Source organism: Dipodomys ordii, unplaced genomic scaffold (genome assembly GCF_000151885.1).
Source record: "Dipodomys ordii isolate 6190 unplaced genomic scaffold, Dord_2.0 Scaffold20, whole genome shotgun sequence".
NCBI lineage: Eukaryota > Metazoa > Chordata > Mammalia > Rodentia > Heteromyidae > Dipodomys > Dipodomys ordii.
The window spans coordinates 4,625,122-4,649,449 of record NW_012267236.1 but is presented as its reverse complement, the minus strand read 5'-3'; the positions used below and the strand labels follow the sequence as shown (position 1 = coordinate 4,649,449).

At 44.6% G+C, this 24,328-nt stretch overlaps 1 protein-coding gene across 1 annotated transcript in view; it reads right to left on the bottom strand.

The window, feature by feature from the left end:
• The window catches only part of Galnt14 (polypeptide N-acetylgalactosaminyltransferase 14), a 210,270-nt gene extending 188,011 nt beyond the window's left edge, over positions 1–22,259 (bottom strand). The window contains exon 1 of the mRNA XM_013013786.1: positions 21,442–22,259. Within this exon, the coding sequence (XP_012869240.1) occupies positions 21,442–21,570 (129 nt within the window). The 5' untranslated portion in view covers positions 21,571–22,259. The remainder of the gene's footprint in view (positions 1–21,441) is intronic.
• Positions 22,260–24,328: the final 2,069 nt, after the last annotated feature.

Here is a 24,328-nt window from a genome sequence, read left to right as displayed (position 1 = left end):
AAAAAAAAAAAAAAAAAAATTAAAGATGAGAAAAGTGGCTCAAGCCTGTAATCCTAGCTGTTTGGAGGTAGAGATGGGAGGATCTAGGACTGAGGGGCCATCTCAACCAGCTTCTGTGTGTAGAAGCACACAACTGTCATCCCAAGCTATGGGGGAAGAACAGCTGAGTATAGTAAACCTGTTACTCAAGCAACACAGAGAAACTCAAATGGGAAAGTCAAAGTCCAGGCTAGCCCGGGCACAAGCAAGATACTACCTCAAAAATAACCAGCTAGGCCGGGTGCCAGAGTTTCATGCCTATAATCGTAGCTACTCATAAGGCTGAGATCTGTGGATCATTGTTCAAAGCTAGCCTGGGCAGGAAAGTCTGTGAAATTCTTATCTCCAATAAACCAGTCAAAAAAACTGGAAGTGGTGCTGTAGCTCAAGTGGTAGAGCACTGGCCTTGAGCGAAAAGAAGCTCAGGGACACACCCAGGCCCCAGGACTGGCAAAATAATAATAATAATAACCAACTTGAAAGGGGCAAAACAGAATGTCACAAGTGGCTGACTGCCAGCCTAGCAACAAGGACTCCAGTATGGCTATTTGTGTGTGTGTGTGTGTGTGTGTGTGTGTGTGTGTGTGTGTGTAATATATACATATGTATTACAGAAGAAACATTAAAATAGACAAATGCAAATGTAAACAAAGCTGGACAGACCACATTAATATCAGATATAATGAAAGTTAAAATACAATTTATCAAAGAATAAATCACTAACTTCTCAGCACCAAACAAACTGGCATTAAAGTACTATAAATCTACAAAATAAGATAATGAAATACTAAGATAAGCTATTCAAAAATGAAAGATTAATTTAACTCATTTTGAGAGCCATAAGATTTTTCTTGTGGGGCTGGGAAGGTGGCTCAGTGGTAGAGGGCTTGCCTCATATGCATGAGGCCCTGGGTTCAATTCCTCAGCATCACATAAGAAGAAAAACCAGAAGTGGTGCTATGGCTCAAGAGGTAGAGCGCTAGCCTTGAGTTGAAGAGCTGAGGGACAGCGCCCAGGCCCAGAGTTCAGGCCCACGACCGCCAAAAAATTTTTTAAAAGATTTTTCTTGTGTGTGTAGGTCATGGGGCTTGAACTCAGGGCCTGGGCAGTCCCTTTTTTTGCTCAAGGATAGCTCTCTGACACAGCCACAGCTCTACTCCCAGCTATTTTGGTGCTTAAATTGGAGATTAAGAGTCTCCTGAAAGCCTGCCACAGCTGGCTTCAAACCACAATGCTCAGATCTCAGCCTCCTGACTAAGCAGGATTACAACGTGAACTACCAGCACCCAGCATAGGATTGTTTCGACAGTGCTAGGGATGGAACCCATGGCCTTGTACACAATAGGCAAGTATTTTATCATGGAACTGCTGATTTTATACCTAGGAAATCCAATTAAGGAAACATAACCATTTGATATAAAAGGAAAACTCTTGTCACCATGGTAAGAGACAAGTAAGTCAGGAGAACAAAATGGAATTCCTATATCTCAAGCCTAATTTTACAGGAAACAAATATATGGCAAAGACAGTTCAATTCGTGGGGAAATGATGGTTTGTGGAATTAATGTTGATCCAAATGAGTATTTAGAAGTAAAAAGAACTGAATCTCTAACTTAAACTTGACATAAAAATAAATTATGATGGGCCTACGATATAATTTTTAAATATCATGTAGAAGAGGAAATTGACAATGTTCTCTATAGAATTTAAGAGGTAGGAAGTTTTTTTTTTTTTCTTCTTTTTTTTTGTCCATCTAGGACTTGAACTTGGGGCTTGGGTGCTGTCTCTGAGCTCTTTTGCTCAAGGCCAGTGCTCTACCACTTTGAGCCAAAGCACCAGTTCTGGTTTTCTGGTAGTTAACTGAAAATAATAGTCTCACGTACTTTTCCTTCCTGGGTTGTCTTTGAACCATGGTCCTCAGATCTCAGCCTCCTGAGTAGCTAGGCTTACAGGCCACCAGTGCCTAGTGAGGAAGAGCTTTTAAATCACAATTGAATATTCATTACCTACATTTTCAGAGGCATATAGTTGGCAGGGGGGCCAGTGGCTCAAGAGGCTGGGAATTGGAAAATAATGATTCAAAGCCAGCTCAAACAGAAAAGCCTATGAGATTCTATCTCCAAAATAACCAGCAAAAATCTTGGCTGAAGGTATGGCTCACATGATAGAGCCAGCTAAGCAAACAAGCTGAGCAATATAAGGCCCTGAGTGTAAACCCTGGTGCAAAGAAAAAAGGAAGGAAGGAGAGAAGGAAGGAAGGAAGAAAGGAGGAGGGAAGGAAGGAAGGATGGAAGGAAGGAACGAAGGAATGAAGGAACAAAGGAACGAAGAAACGAAGGTAGGTTGGCTCAAACCATGATAATAGAAAGAGGGGGTAGAGGCAGAGTGAGTGAGAAGAGAGGGAGAGAGAAAGAGACACAAGAGAAAGAGACATAGTTCACCATTCAAGAATTATATGGTAGTATGTACCATAAAAGTATAAGAAGTTGATTTGAAGAAAAATCTGCAAAACATATGACCAATAAAGATGGATCACTAACATATCAAGAGCACTCACAAAGCAGCAAAAAGATGAACAGTCTTGCCAGCTGCTAGTGGATTATGCCTATACTCCTAGCTACTCAGGAGGCTGAGATCCAAAGGATCCCAGTTTGAAACCAGCCTAAGTAGAAAAGATCAAGAGACTCTATCTCCAAAATAGCCAGTAAAAATCAAGACTGGAAGCTGGGTTCCAGTGGCTCACACCTGTAATCCCAGCTACTCAGGAAGCTGAGATCTGAGGATAACTGTTCAAAGTCAGGCCAGGGTTTATCTCCAATAAACCACTCAGAAAACCGGAAGTGGCATGGTGGTTCAAGTGGTAGGGCGCTAGCTTTGAGCTGAAATGTTGAGGGACAGTGCCCGGGCCCAGAGTTCAAGCCCCACAACCAACAAAAAAAATCAAGTCTGGGGACATGGTTCAAGTGGTAGAGTACTAGCTGTGCAAGCAAACAGAATGAGCATGACGCCTTGAGTTCAAACCCCAGTACTGGCAAAAATAATTTAAATAAATAAATAAAATAAACAGTCCAGTGAGGCAAACAGGCTGAAAATATGAATAGACCCTTCACAGAGGAGCAGAACCTAGAAAGCAATAAATAAAACATACTCAACCTCTCAGATAGTAACAGGAATATAAAATTGAAGTTAGTTTCCAAATATCCTACCAAAATTAAAGTAACAAAATTTACAACAAAGAGAACATTGAGGAAAGAGTTCTCTCAGTTTGCCAATAGATATGTGGAATTATTATACATTTTTATAAAGTATTCTTAAAATACCCATTAATATAAAATTTTCAAACCCTTTTATTCAATATCCCTACTTCTCAAAATTCTATCCCAAAATTTACCTCAAAATCTATCTAGAAGTAAAAGCACTAATACATAAGCACATGTGTACATTGATATTCTTGTAGCACTGTCTTATAGTGCTAGTTACTCAATTCGATGGCCACAAAATGAAGTGATTGGACAAAAGTAAGTCACTTCCATACTGTGGAATATAATTCTGTTACTAAAAATAGCAAGCTCACTAACAAGAGTTCTAAAATGTATAGTTAAATGAAAAGGATAAGGGAAAGAAACATTATATTATACATGATCAGCCTCTCACTCTTGTTTTGAAAAATGACCAAAACAGATATGTAAATGTTTATAATTGCTTACATATTGATTACACAGTGCACCGAGAACAATGCAGACATGTATATGGATAGATTGAGTGTACTTAGTGGAAACACTCAGGGAGAGCATAAATAATGCAATGTACATATGAATGCACATTGGGTGGAAGTCACCCACTTTGATGTTTCCTTTTTTTTAAGTGGTATCCTACTATGGATATACTTTTGAACTCAAAGAGTAGATTTCCATGTTTGCTATATCAAATCTTTTGCTGGCCCTATCTCCCAAGATGGCAATTTGGAGAGGGGCACAATGGAATCTACCCACATATCTCATGTAACACCAGCACATCCTCCGGCCTTTAGGCTACCTGATGTACATGAGAAGAAGGAATTTTCCAGGCCCTAATAATACCAGCTGGGATGTCCACACATCTCATTTCCTCCAACTAATGTGCATCGATGAAGACCTTTTCAACTCAGGATACCCAGCATACCCCTCCCAGAACAGACTCTGCTAAGATCCTCTGGTCACGGCTCTGCCAGGGTCTCATCTATAGGGAATCAAGACAAGCAAGGTAACTTCCCACAGGACATTTCTCTAAGAGCAGGTACATGAATTAAAGATGAAAATAGATAATCCAGGAAAGCCAGAATCAACCTTGCTGAGAAATACAACACTTTCACAATGATTCCCTTGTAGGCCATGAGGTTAAGAACAGGGAACTAAGTGCAAATTTCATTGAATTACTCCTTTAAAGGCAATTGGCATAGTCTGAGCAGTTAAAAATCCTTCAACCCAGTGAGTGGAGAATAATGTTTCCAACTGAGGAAGTCTGTTTACTTTCCCACTCTCATTATAGAACAAACATAAGCAAATGTCTTAATTTTCACACTCCCACAATCTCACCGACACTTGGTTTCCACCACCTCTGGTTATGCTGGCTTAGTCTCTCCACCTCCAGAGCACCTCCCTGGCCCCTGCCTGTGCCCACACAATCTCCCACTCTCCAGTTACTACCTTACCTAAATAACCTTCTACCCTGCAGGAAGACATCCTAAAGGAGGTTCTGTACCAGGTTGTACTGGTCACACATCTCTTCAACTGCATCAAGCATGATGGGGATCTATGTCTGTATTTGTTCTCACCGTGCCTCCCTGCCCTGCCTGGACCCTTAACCTCAGCAGATAATCCCAATACCCCTGGCTTCCAGAGAGGTGGTATTCCAAAACAGATAGCAGAGAAGCCAGGAAGTCCTTCAACTATCACTTTTGGGATAGCCTGTGTTCACAGAAAGAAAAAAGGGCCCAGCAAGAGGGACGGTGGGGGGAGGGAGGGGAGTAATACAACTAATGACCCTTGAGAATGAAAGAGGGAATTTCTTAGAGTAGAAAGAGAGTGGGAGACAGCCAGTCCAGAGAGTGGTAGGTGTCTGGGGGTAGCAGGGCTTAAGGGAAAATGGCTGGTGGTCTCCCTCAGGAGGTCAGCCTCTAAGACAGGAGGCTCCTAACACCACTAGGAGCAACCCAAGAGCAGCAGGCTGCTAGGGGCCTGGCCAATGATGTTACTGCTATGACCATGATGCTTGGACAATTAAAGGCTCTTTCTATATTTCCTAGCATGGAGAAAGTTCTGAATCTTTGTGAGGCTGTTAGGAGAGAAGGACTCTCTACACTAAAGGGAGAATAGGAGTTTAGAGACCATTTATCTTTAAAAAATTAAACATCAACCACTAACTCAAGGCCTCATTTTGTGAGGTAGGATTTTCTTTTTATAAACAAGCCTGTCACTTAATACGGGGCTTATCAAACTTTCACTGCACACCAGTCACTGAGGGATCTTGTTAAAAGGCAGGTTTTGAATCAGTGGGTCTAGAGTGGCCAGAGATTCTGCATTTCTAACAGATTTACATGTGACAGCAATACCCCTGAGCCAATGAACCATCTTTGAAAAAAAATAAGGTTAAATTTGGTCCATACGCTGATCTCTATTTTAGAGTATCCAAAATGATATAGAACCTACAGTAGCATCCTTAATTGATTAAATGAAAATGGGCTGCCTCTTTTCCTATTTCCCCTCCAGACTCTGGTTTCTTTTCCCTTTATCCTTGCACTAGTGCTTTGCTTCTGAAACAGCAGCCACTTTGGGGACAAGTGGATCCTGGTAAATGCTTCTTCAAAAAATCACTAAAATGACTTTTAAAGACCGCCCTAAATCCTTCTTCTCCTAATAAGAGGCCCTGTGGAATAACAGGTTCCTATTTTAGTGAAACAGCTTTAAGAATGAGATTAAACTTCAACCACAGTTTTCCGAGCTAACAGAAAAGTGACCTGATTGGGGAAAGAAAGTCAACCTTGCAGAACAACTCCAAGTAAATTCAAAAGCAATTGTCTCCAACTTTTATCCCAGGAGAAGGTTCTCTCCACCCTCTTAGCCTCAGATTCCACTTTGCTTCAAAAGAGACAAAATATTTTTATCTATCCTGTGCATCCTTTCTACCATGACATAGCATCTCTAGGACTCAGGTCTCTTTCCAGTAACAGAGAAGTGCAGCTTATATGCAAGAGGGAGACAGAGTTCTAGAGACAAACCTGGCCAAGGGCCAATAAAATAAAACTCTATACTTCCTGGGAATTTGCCCTGGGCAAGAATAGCAGAACACTGGCTCAGCATCTTTGCACCCAGCCCACACTGGGCTTCACACACACAGCAAAGGATTTACTGCATGAATGGACAAATGTAACCCAGTGGCCTCATGCAGATAGATTTTCCCACTCTGTCTCCCTACATTGTCAAGAAGCTCACTCATCTTTCTTATTTATCAAATGCCCCAATGGCACACCCCCAACTTAGGCTCTGGTGTCACATGATTCGTCTTAACCCTACCACTTAAAGGTGTATTGACTTAGGAATGTTTATTGGATTTTTTGGAATGTCAAGTCTCTTTTTTAGTAACCTAAGGACCACTATCACATTATCTAGAGATAATATTCAAAAGAGAACATTTAACCATCGATATCGCTCAGGCTCTATTTGATCAAGAATGAACCAGCCTTAAGGAACCAGCATGACTATCCTGGCACTAAATTTGAGTCCACCCACTTGATGGAGTGTTTTAAAGAATGAATGACTTAACACGAATAAATTCCCTAGCACTTCTAGGAGACAGTTATACTCCTTTCTCCGCTGGAAACTTTCTCCTATAGATTACAAGCATATAATAAAAGCCACCCATAAATTCCATTTGTCACATATCATGCAGGATGGCTAACAGTCACTTGTACCATATACAAAGGCATGGCCAGAAATCCTGTAGCACTCCCAAGAGTCCCTTCTGATTACCCTACCTAAGTACTCAGAGGTACCATGGGATGGAAGCAGCTGGCATCTCACATAGCTGGTCAATCTACTTATAGGAAGACGCCATAATTGGTGGAATGGGTGGGGGAATGCAGCCCCAAATGCTCACTCCATCTTCCAGGAGTGCAAAGTAACAAGGGCCCAAACTCAAACATTACCAGGAAAAGAAACTAGGTCATTTTTTTAGCAGTTTCACAGATCATAGCTTTCATAAGCAAACGCCGATGATCACTCTTGAAAAAGACTCTGAGCCCTTGGCAAAGGCTGAATTGGCCTCAGAGTAACCACTACTTCCTCACTAAGAAGACATACTACATTCCATCAAGAACCAATATACCACACTCAATGCATGCCAGCTCTCCTGACTTCCTTCTAAGAATGAAAACAATATAATGGCAGCTCAATAAAAAAACAGATTTCATATGATAGGGAAATGAGGAGTCCTGGCACAGAAAAAAAAAAGCACACTTATTAAAAAGAACAAGTTTAAAAAGTAGAAAATATCATAAATGCAGCTTTATGGTTAATAGCAGGTATTTGTTTTGAGTGCTAATAATCTAATTAGCAGTCAAACCAACGCATCCTCTATTATCAGCTGATCTATAATTACTGCTCCATGCTGAGTATTTTACCAGCACATGATAGCTTTCAACTCCTCAGCACAAACAACCAAATAATTGGTGTTATTAAGCTAGATTCAGGAAGATTCCTCTCTAAGGGGTGATGTTGGGGAGTTTTTAGTCATCCACTATGGCCTTTGTATGTTGAGCATCTGTTGACTAATTCCTCACGTTGCTGTCTGTAATCAGTCTTCGGGCATTTCTGAAACACCTTAATGCTCTGAGGAATATGATACTTTAGAGCCTTCCTTTTGGAAACTTCTAAGTCTAGGAGCGGAAACATCCCCAGTCTTCTACAGTGGAGCCGTGTTCTTAAGGACATGTCAGACAGTGGTAAAAGCATAACATATTTCTCTCTGAAAACATGGTGAACTGTTTTTTTTCTCCTTTAATATTGCTATAAATGACTTATCCTGGAAGAGATGGGTTCTGATACAAAACTATTCCACTCAGCAGTTTCTGCTCCAAACAACATGTGTATAATTCTGGAAAGCAGAACAAATGTAGGCTCTAGAGGTTGGTTGCTAGGAAAAAAAGAAAAGTACTTGAGTCTTCACTTTCAAGAGACCAGATCTGGTGTGACTGTAGAGAAACAGAAGGAAGCTGGGGGTGAACAAGGTGAAGTGGAAAAGAGGGTAAAATGTAAAGAAGAGGGGAGCTCTGGGGCCAGTCAGATCTGGTTGAGAATCTACCTCCTTTGCTTGTGGGCAGCCTGACCTTGAGTAAGTCACTGAATATTCTGGAGCCTTGGTGCTCTTCTGAAAGACGAAGGTTGGATGCTTCCCGCTGTCGTGAAGAATAGATGACTAACGCAGAAAGAACCTAGTGATTGATGGTTAGGGGCTCAGTGTTGCTTCTCCACCATTTCACCCTAGATGCATAAAATGATAAATCAGTTTTTCCTACAAGTCTGAAGCTTGTGCCATGTGGTTGCATTCTCTGCAATTAAGCCTCGACTGTTTACCTATAAACACGGTAGATTTCAGATCAGTTATAGTATGGGACATCCATGTCAGCCAAAATCCAACTCACAGTTCCCAGGGTCCACTGTCCCATCTCACCGCCAAATACCTCATCTTTGTCTGACCCAGAAACGAAAGACTAAATACTCAACATAGACTTTGATTGAAAGTACCATACCAGTAATAAACCAGTAACACAACTAACTTTAACTACCTCCTTGTCTATTAAAAAAAGGAACAAGATTTGCAAAAGAGCAAAGTCAAACTAAGACCTTTCTCTATTAACCCTCTTATTTGGGGAAATAAGAGGCTATAAAAATCATAAACACCACTGATGAGCTCTGCCTTTCCATGAGGTGCTAAAACCTAAGTCATGCTCCCAAAGCATGCTCAGTTCAGAGTTCCCTTTCTGACCTTCGTGTAGACGTGAAACAGATACAGAAAATATGTTCAACGACTTCTCACACGTGAACACACCGATGTAGTCACCATCTAGATCAAGACCTGAACTACCTCAGGTCCCCTTTAAATGTTCCCTGATCTCCTCCAGCCACTAATCTCAACCAGAGAACCATGACACTGACTCAGCAGCAGAGATTATTTCTGACATTGCTGTACTTTAATAAGTGGAGTCCTAAAGTCTGCAGGCCAAATGTGGCCTGCCACCTGGCTTAGTACATCCCACATGTAAAGCATAGGCTTTACATTTTTAAATAGTTGATGATAATAACAATAGAAGAATTATATCTTACAAAATGCAAAAGAGAATTTAGTTCAAATTTCAGTTTGAAATTCAATAAAGTTTTATTGAACACAGGCATACTCCCTCATTTACATATTGTCTTTCACAGGGCAGCTGTGGAATTGAGTAGTTGAGTAGTTGCAATACAAACCGTCTAACCTTAAAAAAGAAAAAATACATATTACTTTCTAATCATACAAAATAATATTTATTGAAATAAATTCCAGGAAATGGAAACAAGATGTTTTTGCTTTGCTGTTTTGGTTTTCTTTTCTTTTTGTCTTATTTGTTCATTTACCTGTCTTTGGGAAGATAAAGGGAACATGGAAATGGAGAGACAAAGGGTAAACAAATGCAACAGTGGTACTCACTAGACACTAAGTTAAAAATGAACTGTACAAATTGGGTATGGGGACTGGAGGGAAAAACTGGGATGAGAGCAAGAGAAAGGTTGATATCATCTTTAAAAAAAGCTTTACTCATTACCTGACATATGTAACTGTAACCCTCTGTGCACCATCTATAGAACAACAATAAAAAATAAATTAAAAAAATATGTATTATCTTGCCCACGACAAACTTGGTAACGCCAATCTGAGTGGTGTATATTTGCACATACACAATGATTATACTTTTCTATGGGGTTTGAGTCCAGGAGTGAAATTGCAAGATTACAGTTATAAGTACATATTTAGCTATAATAAACACACCAAATGTTATCCAAAATATATCCTCACTTTTAAGAGAAAAGCTAAAGCCCAATGCAGAAACAGTAAGAAGAGTGGAGGAAAATTACAAAGTTGATCTTATCAACTGAGCAAGTAAAGAGAAAGTAGTCAGAGTGGCCGAGTAGAGAGGGAAAGTACTAAGGTTATCTTGGTTTGCATTTCCTGCCAATCTTATTTTGCATATAGTCTGCTTGGTGTGGTGGTATATGTCTATAATCTCAGCACTCACAAGCCACAGCTAGGAGGATTGCAAGTTCTAGACTAGCCTGAGTTCCAGAAGAAAAAAGAGATGGAAGGAGGGAGGAGAGAGAGAGAGAGAAAGAGAGAGGGAGGGAGGGAAGGAGGAAGGAAGGAACAAACGAATGAATGAACGAAGGGAGGGAGGAGGGAGGAATGGAGGGAGACAGGAAGGAAGGAAGGAGAGAAAGAAAAGAACAAAAAGTACAGCAGTTTAATGTGTTGCCATGCTCAGGAGAAATCAAAAGTGAAAAAGTCCTGTTTTAGCTCAGGATCTTGGAGTAGAGCACCCTTGTCACTTAGTCCCATAACAAAACAACTATCACTGTGAGTCTTCCATGGTTTACTTCAAGTGCAGACAAAATATCCTGGAAGACAGGTGCAGTCCCCTAACTTCATACTTTCCCTAAGCTTGGGTCTATACATTACATTTTCACACTCAGCCTCCAAACTAGTCTTGTGAGGGTAGACCAGTAGGCCATCTACCAGTGCTAATTGAACAACTGGTGGTCTATCAGACTATTCCCCAAAGTAGACATAAGCAGGGCCTTCTGCAACTAAGAAAGTAAGGTCTAAGGTGATGCTGGGTGACCTCCCAAGACATTTTCCTGGAGTCATTCCCTTTGCACCCACCTTACATTTCAAAAAAGGGGATAGATGATTACAAATGACACTTTTTCTCTAAAACAGGAAATGCTTCTGATTGTTTAAGGACTACAGTCATCACAAAAGGAATCAAACTCAGAGTTCCTGTGTTCATTCCCCAGCTTTGTTGAGTTCTGAATTGAAGCACCCTCATGAATGATAGATAGCAGAACCTCATTTCCTATAGCTAAACCTTGCAGGCTGGGATGGAGGTAGCTGGAGTGTACAGGCTCCTAGCATAATGGAATTGGAGGTAGAAGAGTACACATTGTGACAGCCCTCTCTCCATTTCTCACACAAGGATTGCATTTCAGCCCCAGCATCTTCTCTACCAGAAGAGACCAAGGGTATATTGGATTTGGCCTCTTTTAGAAGAAAACTCAAAGTCTTCTTGGCACCCCATGCCTCTCTAGAGACCAGTTCTGTATTTCCCTTTATCCCTTCCTCAGGCCCATTCTATGAATAGAAAAGCAATGCTGGTGTTTTCTCAAAGACAGGACATTTACTCTCTACAAGAACACTAGTATTTTGTCCATATGCAAATATTCATATAACATACACATCCAGTATATATTTCATTTGCCACCAGGGGAAAAATGCTAACCAAAAGTTGAGTGCAGCCATAATAAAATGAACATGTTTTATAGTTAAACAAGTGAGCTCAAGCCTATAGGCTAGTTAGAGGAGCTTGCCAAAGTCTTCTCTTAAAATCTCTGATTCCTTACACTTGAGAAGATAAGAAGAATTATAACATCCCGTTCACATGGGTACATTAAGGATCAAATGAAGCATCTGTGAATAGAAATGCATTGTAAACTGCAGAGCATCACAGGAAAGGTACAGGGGTGGAAAAGCTATCCTTATCTCCCTTTTCCTGACTCGTCCTTTTAATTAGTCATGTCTTTCAGCCAGTTTCTCTGCTGATGAAGACCACCTGCCCACCATAAGGACATTAGTCAATTCGGCACCCAGCTGGCAGTCATCAATTGCCCATCTATTAATAGCCAATTATCTGGGTAGCTTAATTAATCTGTGCACCATGTGATCTGATCTCCATGAGATTCTGGAAAACAATGGGCCTGAAATACAGGCACTCGCTAATTTTTCAATGGTCATCAAGGGATTTGGCATCCATTATGCCTGCATGTTGCAGCTGCAACTGATGGGCGCATAAATATTGATTGGACCAGTCTATGGGGGGAGGGGGATGTGCATGAGTGTTTGGAGTGTTCTCAAAGGAGTAGGAAAAGCCACACAAATCTTCAGTCCAGAAAATCAGGGGGGAAAAATCCTCACGTCCAAGACTCTGTGAGAACAGAGAAAAGAGATAAACCTCTTAGGAGACAATCTGCCAAGATGGGTCAAATCCCACCAGCTCTATACATGTTTCTGGCTCTCTCCTGGTGTGGAATGAGTCACAGAATGGGTGTGAATAGCAGGGTTCTCAGGAAGAACACAGCTAAGGTGGCAGCTCTCTTCATCCAGGCCTTCAAACTCAATAGAAGAAACATGTTGGTAGATTGTGCCCTTCTGTGTGTTTCCCTGAAAGATCTCTGTAGTACATACAGTTAAGACAGGTGACATGAGGAGAATTTAATTATTTTTAAGTATCTCATCTTGTCTTCCGGAAATGGTATGCAGAAGAGGTTTTGTACTTGAAATCAGCATTGTCCAGGAGACAGAGGATCAGATGGCTTTTTATTTCCAGTGATAAGGACTGGTGCTGAAAAGAAAACGGAATGACTCAAAGTGGCCCAAAGCAGCATCTTCCTCCAGAAACAACTCTTTGTGTCCAGTGCAGTCCCCTATCTCCAGTAACCAAAGAGGCTGGCTGTTCCTGACCTTAGAGCTTACTAGGAAACAGGGAGCCACCATCATATCCCCAGTCTTTTCCCCGAGGCTCCAGGCCAGCATTGAGGGCTCTTGGATCTACAGGCTCACTCCCTTTGCAGAAGATGTAAGGGCGGGGAGGAAGAATAAAGAAAAGAGGCAGACAGAAAAGCAGGAAGAGAAAGGATGCCCTGGCTTGCACCAATATTCCCCATACTACTGCCATCTCCTCTGTCTCCAACAGCTTCTGAGCACTCATTAGGTCCTGTGATGGCAGCAATGGCTGCCAAATGCAAAGATGTTGCCCCAGAAGGTCATCTCAGGCCATTTATTCTGAAATACCAAAATACCAAAGCCAGCAAATTTCAGGAGCTTCTGCAAATCTCCCCAGGGTACGTGTGTGTGTGTGTGTGTGTGTGTGTGTGTGTGTGTGTGTGTGTGTGAGAGAGAGAGAGAGAGAGAGAGAGAGAGAGAGAGAGAGAGAGAGAGAGAGAGATCTTCCCTGTCCCAAAGGGATTCTTTCTTAATCAGCTCAACATCTGAGGACTCAGTGACTGATTTACTTTTTGGTTAATCTAGCAATTCTGGTAAAATAATTAAAAGATAAGTAACAGAGTCGGAGGTATAATTATTTATAGCCATAAGTTCTCTCCCTTCAGTTATTCACCGCTCACTTGAACTGGCTCAGACTATTGTAGAAAGGCAGTAGATGCAGTGCTATAGTGTGCTGCTCCCATTTCACAGTCAAGAAGAAGAGGCTGTTACTGCTGGCACGGCTAAGGACAGAAAGAGATATCCTCAGCTGTCAAGTCTATGAGTTAAACCAAAGAGTAAAGCCACACATGACTTCAATGTTATGGGAGCTACAGAGAAGGTCAGAGTCTGCCTCTTGGCTCTGGTGAGCAGAAAGTGCCTGAGGGCCATAGTGGGAGAGAGCTTAGCACCCAGCATGGGATAACCGAGGCTGGAAAGAGCCCACAGCCAGCTGCAGAGGACATAGGACACATCCACGCTCACCTCCCCAAGCAGATGGCAAGGCTGTCATTTTAGGTCTCTGGGGTGAGATGTGCAAAAGCCATGGCAGGGTTCACATTCTCCCACTAAAAGCAGAGCCCGAGATCTATCCCTGCTTTCTAATTCAGATTGTTTTCCAAAAGCGCACTGGGGATTTTGAGATGCTCTGGAAGAATGACAAAATTGTAAACATTAGAAATCAAACAAAGGCACAAGTAACACATTTCTTCAAAATTGGTTTCTAGGAGCCTGATAAGGGCTAGAACTCTTGGAAATCCAGAATGGAAAGGTGTGGCAAAGCAGGTAATCAGATGGCATTTAAATGAGGCTGTGTAGAATTTCCAGGCTTCTGACATTAGCCAACACTGTCCCTGCTCCACTTATAAATGACTTTTGAGGAGTGAAGAACAGCACTCTTAAACACAACAGACTCTGGCAGCCCTGATAGTTTCTCTGGGGACAGATTGGAAAGTCTTGTAATAAGTAAGATCAAGATTCCTGATCTTTGTTTTCAAAAGTGCCAGCCCATGCTATGAAACAAGAGTTAAGGAGAGCAGGTGCTCCCTACAGACTCAAACAGATTCCCCTAGAACAGAGTTCCCTTGGCCACTGAAACAGGATCCAGATGCAGGGAGAGTGGATCAAGAAAGTGAAAACAAGCCAGGGCCAGTGGCTCACACCTATAATCCTACTCAGGAAGCTGAGATCTGAGGATCGCAGTTCAAAGCCAGCACGGGCAGAAAAGTCTATGAGACTCTTATCTCCAATAAAACCATTAGAAAACCAGAAGTGGCGCTGTGGCTCAAGCAGTAGAATGCTCGCCTTGAGCTGAAGAGTGCAGGAACTGCGCCCAAGCCAGAGTTCAAGCCCCATGACCAACCAAAAAAAAAAAAAAAAAGAAAGCGAAAACATCCAGGGATATGGGCCCAGACCCAGCACTGAGGACCAGATAAATGAACTCTACACAAGCCCCTGGGACTTGGGATAACCTAGTGTGGACCAAAAACTGACCCATGGTGATATCCCACCAGCCCAAAAGTGAACAGTTGCTACTTCCTAAATACCTAAGATTCTAACCTATTGACATACTTGCTGGCCTGCTACAGGAGCAAGTAGTGATCTGAACCATGAGGCAAAACCACCTGTGAGGCCTGCCCTAGGGATCTGCCTTTAGAAGGGAAACCAGCCCAACATTCTGCACAGGGCAAATGAAAGGACAACACACATCTGATAATGAGCTGCTTCTGGTGATGCCAGAGTCAACATCTCCTGGACAGAGGCCAACATGCATGCATTGCACTGAGCAAGGCTAGATTAATAAGATCTCTCGCTAAAATTCATAACTTTTTAAGTGGGAGAAATTACCTATTAAATGGGAAATAAAATAACAGTGTCATATACTTAAGGCATTCATTTTATGCAAGTGTACAGAAAGACAAGCTATTTTCTAATAGCATTTGCTATATTTCTAGTACAGAATGCATCTATGTTCATGGGCCCCAGGCACTTTATTGGAAGCCTTTACATTTCTAATACCTTCCTCAAAAATTACCCTCGGGTCTAAAACTCTTTTGCTTTCACTAAGCCCTAAGCCTTGGACTAAATTTAGTTTCTTAGAAATAAGAGACAAATTTGCTGCTTTAAAAAAAATTCTGTCAGTTATTGTATAATTTTCTAAATGGCAAACAAATGACAGGAGAGAAAAGAAAGAAAAACCCTTTTTTCAGGCCCTTTTAAGTGATAGAGTATTTATCACTAAAATACAGTTTGAATTAAAACTTCAAACTTGTTACATGATTTCAATTAGAAGTTTGAGCCCTGCTGAATAATTTGGGGATGGGAAACCAGTATTAAAATCGAATTCACATTAAAAAGTCAAGTTTAAAGAAATCTTTACTTGTGCTATTAATAGAATCAGCCCTTCTTGAAACTAAGGGGAAAAAAATCCAATTAATTTTCTTAAACCAGTAGTGCAGCAGCACGCCTGAGCCTTGTCCACATTGCTGGGATTCTGACAGATGGGGCATAGGTTACATTGGGCCCACTGTGGAAACATCATCACTAGCCAAACAGAGTCTTTTCCTAGCAAGGTGAGGTCTGAGAGCCTAGGAACTAGACCCCTGTGGACATGGTTTGCTTCATAGAACTTAAGGATTGGGCAGCCCAAATGCTGCCAATCATTCCCAACTTCTCGGAAGATTTTACAGGTAAATTGTGGGGTTAGATGGGGTTAGAGATGGGGAGAATGATTAAGGGAATGACATTGATTAAGATACTGTATACTCACAAATGGGTATCTTGAATGAATAAATAAATAAATAAGACTTTACAGGAAGAAAACCTTCCTCTCTTGCTTTGGGAAATAAGCTGACCCTTTCTACCATTCTGATACTCAGGATAGGTACCACTGGCTCATGCCTATAATCCTAGCCACTCAGGAGGCTGAGATCTGAGGATCATGGTTTAAATCCAGCCAGGCAGGAAATCCCATGAGACCCTTATCTCCAACTGACTACTAGCCTTGAGCAAAAAATTCTCAAGGACAACACCCATGACTTCAGTTCAATCCCCAGGACCAGCACTTTTGAAAAACAACAACAGGGCTGGGAAGGTGGCTTCAGTGGTAGAGTGCTTGCCTCGCATGCATGAGGCCCTGGGTTCGATTCCTCAGTGCCACATAAACAGAAAAAGCTGGAAGTGGCACTGTGGCTCAAGTGGTAGAGTGCTAGCCTTGAGTTGAAGAACACAGCTCCCAAACCCAGAGTTCAGGCTCCCAGGACCAACAAACAACGACAACAAAGTAAAAACCTCAGAAACAAAGTCTCTATATGAACTTTTCTAGTCCTGTCATTTTTCCCACTAAGGCATAGAAGCTAAAATTTTTCTTTCCTATGATAGGTTTGAGAAACTAGAATTCCTGGACTGGGAAGGTGGCTCAGTGGTAGAGCACTTGCCTTGCATGCACGAGGCCCTGGGTTCGATTCCTCAGCACCACATAAGCAAAAAGTTTAGAAGTGGCACTGTGGCTCAAGTGGTAGAGCACTAGCCTTGAGCTGAAGAGCTGAGGGACAGCGCCCAGGCCCAGAGTTCAGACCCCACAACTGGACCCCCCCCAAAAAAAAAGAAATAAAAGAAACTAGAATTCCGTTTACCCTAAAACAAATCATAAAGCCTACAACCATTACTCTAATCATCATCCCCACCTCTTGCCCTGTGCTCTAAAGTGTCTTACAACAGGCCCTAAAGTAATTCTGACCTATCTTATCTCATAGAAGATCATAAGACCTTCATTCTCAAAAAAGATCCTGTTCCATATCAGGAGGGAAAAAAAAATGCTGGACAGAGAGGCTAAAATAAATACTTGAGCAGGCCCTGCTGGTTCACCCACTCTATTTATTAGCCTTAGATCATACCCTTCTGTCCATGAGACTGCTACACAGCTGGCCATCCTCCACCAAATCTTAGCATAAAAACACATAGTTCACCCTGGATCTTTCAGTCTTCACTCTGATGGCTCTCCAGTCATGTGAAACCATAATCAAAAGAATTTGTTTTGCCTTTCTCCTAATAATCTGTCTTTTGTTACACAGCTGTCAACAAGACCCTTCATGACAAACTGGAAAGACATCACCCTGATTCCACTGCCACACAAGGATGAGATTTACATCCTCAGCAGGAGGAAAACTTCATGGAGACTTCATCATATCCAGGCAAAAGCTTTCCCTGTGATGGTGCAAGGCCACTTCCTAGGAAAACCTGGTATACTGAACTCACTCAAAGCCCAATTTTCCCTGTGATCAGCAAGTATCCCACCTGAGTTCCTTCTGTTATGGAAACAATCTGTATTGACAACTGCATTTATAAAACAATATTGTTGGAACCACTGGGTATATGACCCCCTAGCAACCAAACTTCCCCAACACAGTGTGCTACATCTAGCCGGAGGAGCCTCCTGTGGCCCCTGTGAATGCCTTAAAGGACAGATCAGGAGGCAATGCCTCCTGAGGCACTGCGTGTCTCCTCACCCTCATAATTATACCCACTCCTTTGGAGCTCTCTGAGGGCATCGGTGAGGAAGCCCTAGAAAGTGGGTAGGGAGCTCACGCTGTACTGCAAGAGGACTTAGGCGGTCAGGTTTAGCAACACAGAATACCATGGGGCAAGTTGTTGCCAGAAAGATCTCATTTCATTCTTGTTCTGACACTACCATTTGAAGATCCTTGTTATCTTGGGCCAAATGGTTAATTACTCAGCCTCATCTGTATACAAGTATTATCTCCCTGGTGTGACTGTTGTGAAGATTAAGTGAGCTAATATATGTGAAACAGAGTCTACGAATTTGTAAAACACTATCCACAGGCTAGTGATTGTTACTTCACAGGGATGCAAAGGCTCACACAAACTTAGGTCCACATCACACTCAAGTATGGCATCTGCAGAAAACAGATGGACCAGGAGATCATCATGTTAAGCAAAACGAGACAAACTCAAAAGGACAAGTAATGCATGTTTTCTCTCATATGAAGAATTGAGACCTAAAACAACTATATAACATAAATGTAAATGGGGGACTTTTGTGAGGAGATCTCCTAGGAGGGGGATGAGTAAAAGAGAGCGTGATGGGGTGGTGAATCTGATTGTAATATATCATATGGATGTATGAAAATAGCATAATGAAACCCATTAAAAATTGTGAGAAGAAGGAGGAGGAAAGAAGGGTAATGGGGAGAAAATGACCAAAATGTATTAGATGCATGTAAGGCAAGATGGAAATATCATAATGAAACCCATTTGTATAGTTAACATATTCTAATTTTAAAAATTTGACAAAAAGAAGAAAAAATTCATTTGGCCATGTTTACACAGAGCCAACCAAACCACAAAACACCAGCAGACTGCCATTCTTTGTCTAGCACCCAAGTGCTATCCAGCAACAGGCTGCTTCAGAATCACATGGAACACTAGAAAAATACTAATTTTAGGGCCTTCTCCCAAACCGGAAGAACTAACTGTAATCTACAACACCCCAAGAATCTGTACATTAATCAAGCTCTCCAGGTGATTCTGACACACAATCACCTGGGTAAAAGCTGTGCTCCTTTGGATATGTCAGATGGCCTGTTCACACCAGTCATAGGGAATAAAACTGGGCTGGAGTTGTGAAGGGATCTCTCTTTGTATCTTTCTCTTCAGATAACCACACAATGAAATACACAGGGGAGTTCACCTGCCAGATGAAGAATACATCCATGAAAACAAACAATACGTTCATGTTGGCACAAAAGGCCATCCATACAGGTTAAAAAAACACACACAAAGAAAAAAAGGCAAGCTAATAATAAAAGATGTCAAGATTTCAAAAGTCTATAGAATTCATGATTATAGAATAATACACAAAATGGGGGGGGGTGGTAAATAAGATTTTAAGACAAAGAGTAAGAGGTCTTCTATGGCTACAGAGCCCTATTCTGGATTCCTGTTTATAATTCTGCCTCAGCCAGGAATTTATGAGAACCCCCTACACACACACACACACACACACACACACACACACACACACACACACACACACACACCACAGCCAAGACATAGGGAGACAGCACCCCCAAATCTAGCACAAAACCTAGCAATTACTTGCCATCAATCAATGTGTGTTGAGCACAAGCCAGGATGTGAGGATATGGGAAAGGAGGAAGGACAAAGTACATACAGAGGGAAGCAGATCTCTTGTCCCAAATCCCTGGGGTAAACTAAGAATAAGTAAGCTTAAGCTAATGAGGTTCAATGCAAAACAAGAAAGTTCATATCCCTGCAGGCATCATTAACTGCATCACAAGAAGCAGAAACACCTAGGGAAATGGGGCGGGGGGGGAATCCAGTGCTATAAATGCTGTTTGAAGTCACCAATCTGGCCTTCTCATTTTTCTGCTCAGCCCTTCCACCTACTCCACACACCCACAGCCCCTAAGAGTCCAAGGTCCGCCTGGCTCTGACCTCACCTTTCCCCCACCCTACCAGCCCACCCCCAGCCTCATCCCTCTGGCCTTTAATGTTTTGTTCTGGAAGTATACCAAACTCTCACAACTACCTTTAGGCATTATGGATCCTCTGGGTCTTCAGTGTACCACTACCTGGGTCACCCCCTGCCCACTGGTGAGCCTGACCAGGCAGAACTCAGCTCTCCTAAGTCTTCCAGGGAGCCATGTAGTACAGAACTGCTGAGGAGTAAATCTTCATTCCCAGGGAACAGCTTCTACTGACCACCTAGCACAGTGCTTGGCACACACTTATATGCCAAATAAACCTTGTTGAGAACAGCTGAGCAGTCACAAGATTCCAAAACAGGAGTGACAAGGAGAATCCATGAAGGCAACCTGATAAGAGTGGGGGAAACCTGAGTGTGGAGGTTTGAGTTCAAACCAGCAGTGTGGACCTCAAAACTACTTATAAACTCTCCACCTGCTTCCCAAACAAGGTATTAAAGATTATCACCACCCTATTCAAACTAGGGCCTATGAAAAAAGCACCCACTATGCACCTGACACACAGCAGGATCTCTTGTACTTATTAATGAGACCCTCCCCACCCCCATCCAGGTACACATTCATATTTCTGACTCCCCTTTCTAACCACTCTGCCTCAAGCTCCTCCAAGGCTTTTAGCCTTTCCCTAGAGGGCTGCTCTGGATCATGTTCATAAATGTTTCCCGGTCTGCCTGCAAATCCCCCAGAGGTCTCCCTCTGAGTCCCAAGGCCAGGTCTGTGGAGAGGAACCAGAGCTCAGTATCTGAAGAGTGAATATGAATGAGCAGCTTCCTGCACTAACAGGGCAGGAGTTGGAAAAGCCACTTCGATTCCCATTTCCCCAACTCCCCACCAATACCAAGGTGCCAGGCTCCCTGATGGTGTGTTCAACTTCCTATACAACTGAGGGGTCCGGGGAACAGCTGTGGAGCCAGTAGCACTGGGCCGGGATGGTGGGGGGCGAGGAGGGCACCTGCCTGGCCCGGGGAGGATGGAGACCCCAAGTATACCGCGCAAGAGCGTGGCAGGCGGGCATCCTGCAGCCTCCCTTGCTCTGGCCTGGCAGCTGCCAGGAAGAGGTCAGCACACGCTTGTCGTGGATTGCCACCCCCACCCTCCCACACCCCCCAGGCCCACCCGCTAGCGACCCTCAGGCGGAGTCCGCCGTGCGCCAACCCCCGGGAGGCTGGTGCGCAGCGCCCCCCTTGGCTGCGGGACCCCGGCGCGGCGCTGAAGTTGGGAAGCGTGCTCCGCCCGCGAGCGCGCGTGCCCACCGCCCACACCCACCGCCGCTCACACACCCCGCGGGGTCGGAGACGCTGGGGGCCGGTGACATTCCAGAAACACCCCGTGGTTTGCTGCAGCCGCGCTGGTTACCTGCCCGGTCGCAGCACCCAGACTCCCCCCCCACCCCCCCACCCCGCACACACACACCCCTCCCAACCCATTTCCCCGCTCTGGCTTCCCGTGAGCCCGCAAAGCCCGGCTTGCGTGCGGGATGCGCGCCCTTCCTCCTGCCCTCCCATCCCTCCCGCCAGCCACTGCCCCGCGCCCCGCGAGCAGCCCAGCCGCGTACCTTGGGGGTCTGCACTTCAGGTCCCAGCGGCACCTCCAACTTCCTCTTGGTGACCCAAAAGAACAGCAGCACGGTGATCCAGAGCACCCCGAAGATCGGCAGCACCAGGCGGCGGGTCAGGCGCCTCATGGTCCCCCTCCCTTTGCCGCCCCCCGGCGGAGCGGCGTCCCCGGGGCACCCCCCGGTGGTCAGGGCTGGCGGGGCAGGAGGCGCCCGCAGCACCTTCCCGGGAGGAGCGCTGGTCCCGGAATCAGGAGTGCGTGCAGGGTGGCCGGATCCTCCCGCCAGGCGCCCCGCCCGCTTCCTGGAAGAGCGAGCCGGGGGTCGGAAGCTCGGGGCGCCCGAAATGCGGCGGGGAAGAGGGGCCCCAGGGGCGGCCAAGCCCGGAGCCCTCTCCAGCCAGAAGAGCGCGGTGGCCACCGAGATACTCCCCACGCCGCCGCCGCCGCCGCTGCCACCGCCACCGCCGCCACCGAGAGGCAAACTGACGGGAGCGGTGAGCCGAGGGGAGGGCGCGATCGCGATCGGAGGCTGTGCCGGGCACCCCCAGAGGAGCACGAAGGGGAGGGAGCAAGGGGGAGGGCGGGCCCGACAGACAGACTGACTCCGGGGAAGCTGGGCCCGAGCGATCCGAGGCTCGGCCAAGGGGTGCTACCACCGCCCGCCCACCCAGGCGCCCCGAGCCCGGGGCGCAGCTAGCGGGCCACTCTGGGCGGGAACCGCGCACCGCGAAGCCCACCACTCCAGTGGCAAGCTGCGGTCGAAGGCTCTGCTCTTCCAGGCGGGGCACTGTCTGGGAGGAGTTCCCGCTCCTTGCAGGGGGGCTGCACGTGGCGCTCACACCGGTGTCTGCCCCCCAGGAGCATCTATGCTGGCGTGGCCGGGCTAGCAGCACTGCGAAGGTTCACTTGCCTGGCCGTTCAGGTCCAAGGTCAAGTTCAGCCAACTCCCCAGGGGTATTTCTAGGCCGAGGTGCAGGTGCCTGACAACTTTTTTTTTCTACTTAATGGAAAGCTGAGCTAGTCTAAATTTAACTTTAAAGATGTCCTTTTAAAAATTAAGGCGCAATTATCTCCCTGAAGGGGTTTTCTTCTGCTTAGAAGCATCAGGGAATTGTGCCTACCAGAAAGGGGTATCAAAGTTGAACTGAACAACCAGGGTCACTTGGCAGGGGGCTAGGTGGGTAATAGATTATTTTTCAGAAGTCCCTTTCCCAACTGTTTTGGGAAGTCCAACCTCTTTTTACTTGCAGATTGAAAGTACTTGGAGCTAGAGATAGCAAATTGTGCATGCCATCCCCAGGTAGTCCTCAGTAAGTCTGGAGTAAAGAGGCCCTTTCACTATGTAACACTAACCAGTTCAGCCACACTAGCGGTGCAAACCCTAGGTAAGTCCTTTAAGGTCCTCATCTGTAAAATGGATAGGCCCATACTTTTCTGGCAATTGAGTGAATAGCTGTGAATGCTGAAGTGGTGCAAAGTGTCAGTCTTAGCTATAAACTCAAAGAGAAACAAAAACCTGGCTCTGCCTGGAGAGCAGGAGCTGTAGCGGCCATATTATTTTTGTTGGAGGACCTGAGAATAATGCATGAACCGCTCCAGCCACCACCACAACCCTCTTTGTTCAAAGAGCTCAGTATAAAGGAAGAGCCCACACCTGCCTGCAGGGAGAGAGGTCTAAGTCAGGGCTTCAGAACTCCTCCTCCAGTAGGAGGGAGCTGCTGACCACATGTACTCAGAAACAGAGAAACCAAACAAAGCCCCCCAACATTTGCTGCCTTGTTGATTTTTGTTTGTTTTAGCCACAGGCCAATGCTGCCACATAACCCTTAAAATTCTTTGACCAGACTACAGATGGGAAGATTTTAGTCAAGAACCAGGAAAAGCTTGCCAGCCCAATTGGAGATTCAGAACAGCTTGTAGACCACCACACAGGCCCTGGGAATGGTCGTGCACTTGCCTTTTTTTTTTCCCCAAAACACTACCCATTGTAAGGTTGGGTAGGCTACCCAGCTACCACAATGACCAGGCAAAGGCCCAGAGAGACAACTGTCATGGGGAGGGGTGGGTAGCAGCAAGAGTGCCCCCTGCTGCAGCCTGCTGAGTTCCCTGGATCTCTTCCCAGAGAGAACTCCTATACCTGCAGGCCTGGGCCTACAAAGTGCTCTGCAGCAGGCTCTGCAGGGGACCCTAGGCAGGCCACAGAGCTGCTGTCAGCTCCAGGCAGAAGCTGCAGCACCGGAGTCCATTGCTCAGCGCTTTGTGATGCTGCTTCTGAGTAACAGATGGCAGACAGTTACACAACACCACCGCCAAGCTTCCGAGATGGTGCAGCTCCACACTGCCTGCTGCCGCTCAGGTTCCTCATTCCATTTAGCATATGGGGAAACCGAGGCCCGGGGGTGAAGAAGTTCCATGTGGGACTTGCAGTGCCTGGGGAGGGCAGAAATTTCCTTCCAAGGTGCTTTCTTCTTGAATCATGACTTGGTCCCCCATTCATATGAAGGAAGGGTTCCCTGGGTCTATGAAAGCTGTTAAGGGAATCCAATTTTGTTAAGTGTCATTACCTGATCCAGCCAAAGGGCATATTAGTCTGGGTTGTCAAAGCAGTAAGTGTCATTAGGATTGAAATAGATTTCAGGTGAGTTTTCCGACCATCTGGAAGCCAGGTGAGTCTCCGTGCAGGGCTCAGCCCTCTGGATATCTCCTGGAATGCAGCTTCTCCAGAGGTCACCACGCTTAGAAGGTATTTCAAACTCATCAATAACCAGCTTAAATAACACAGCACACTATAGATCCCAGTGGGAGATTAGCTATCTGTGCCGGTTAATCCGTTACTTTTTTTTTTCTCATCACAGCCAATATAGGAAAGAAAAGCACGTAGTAAA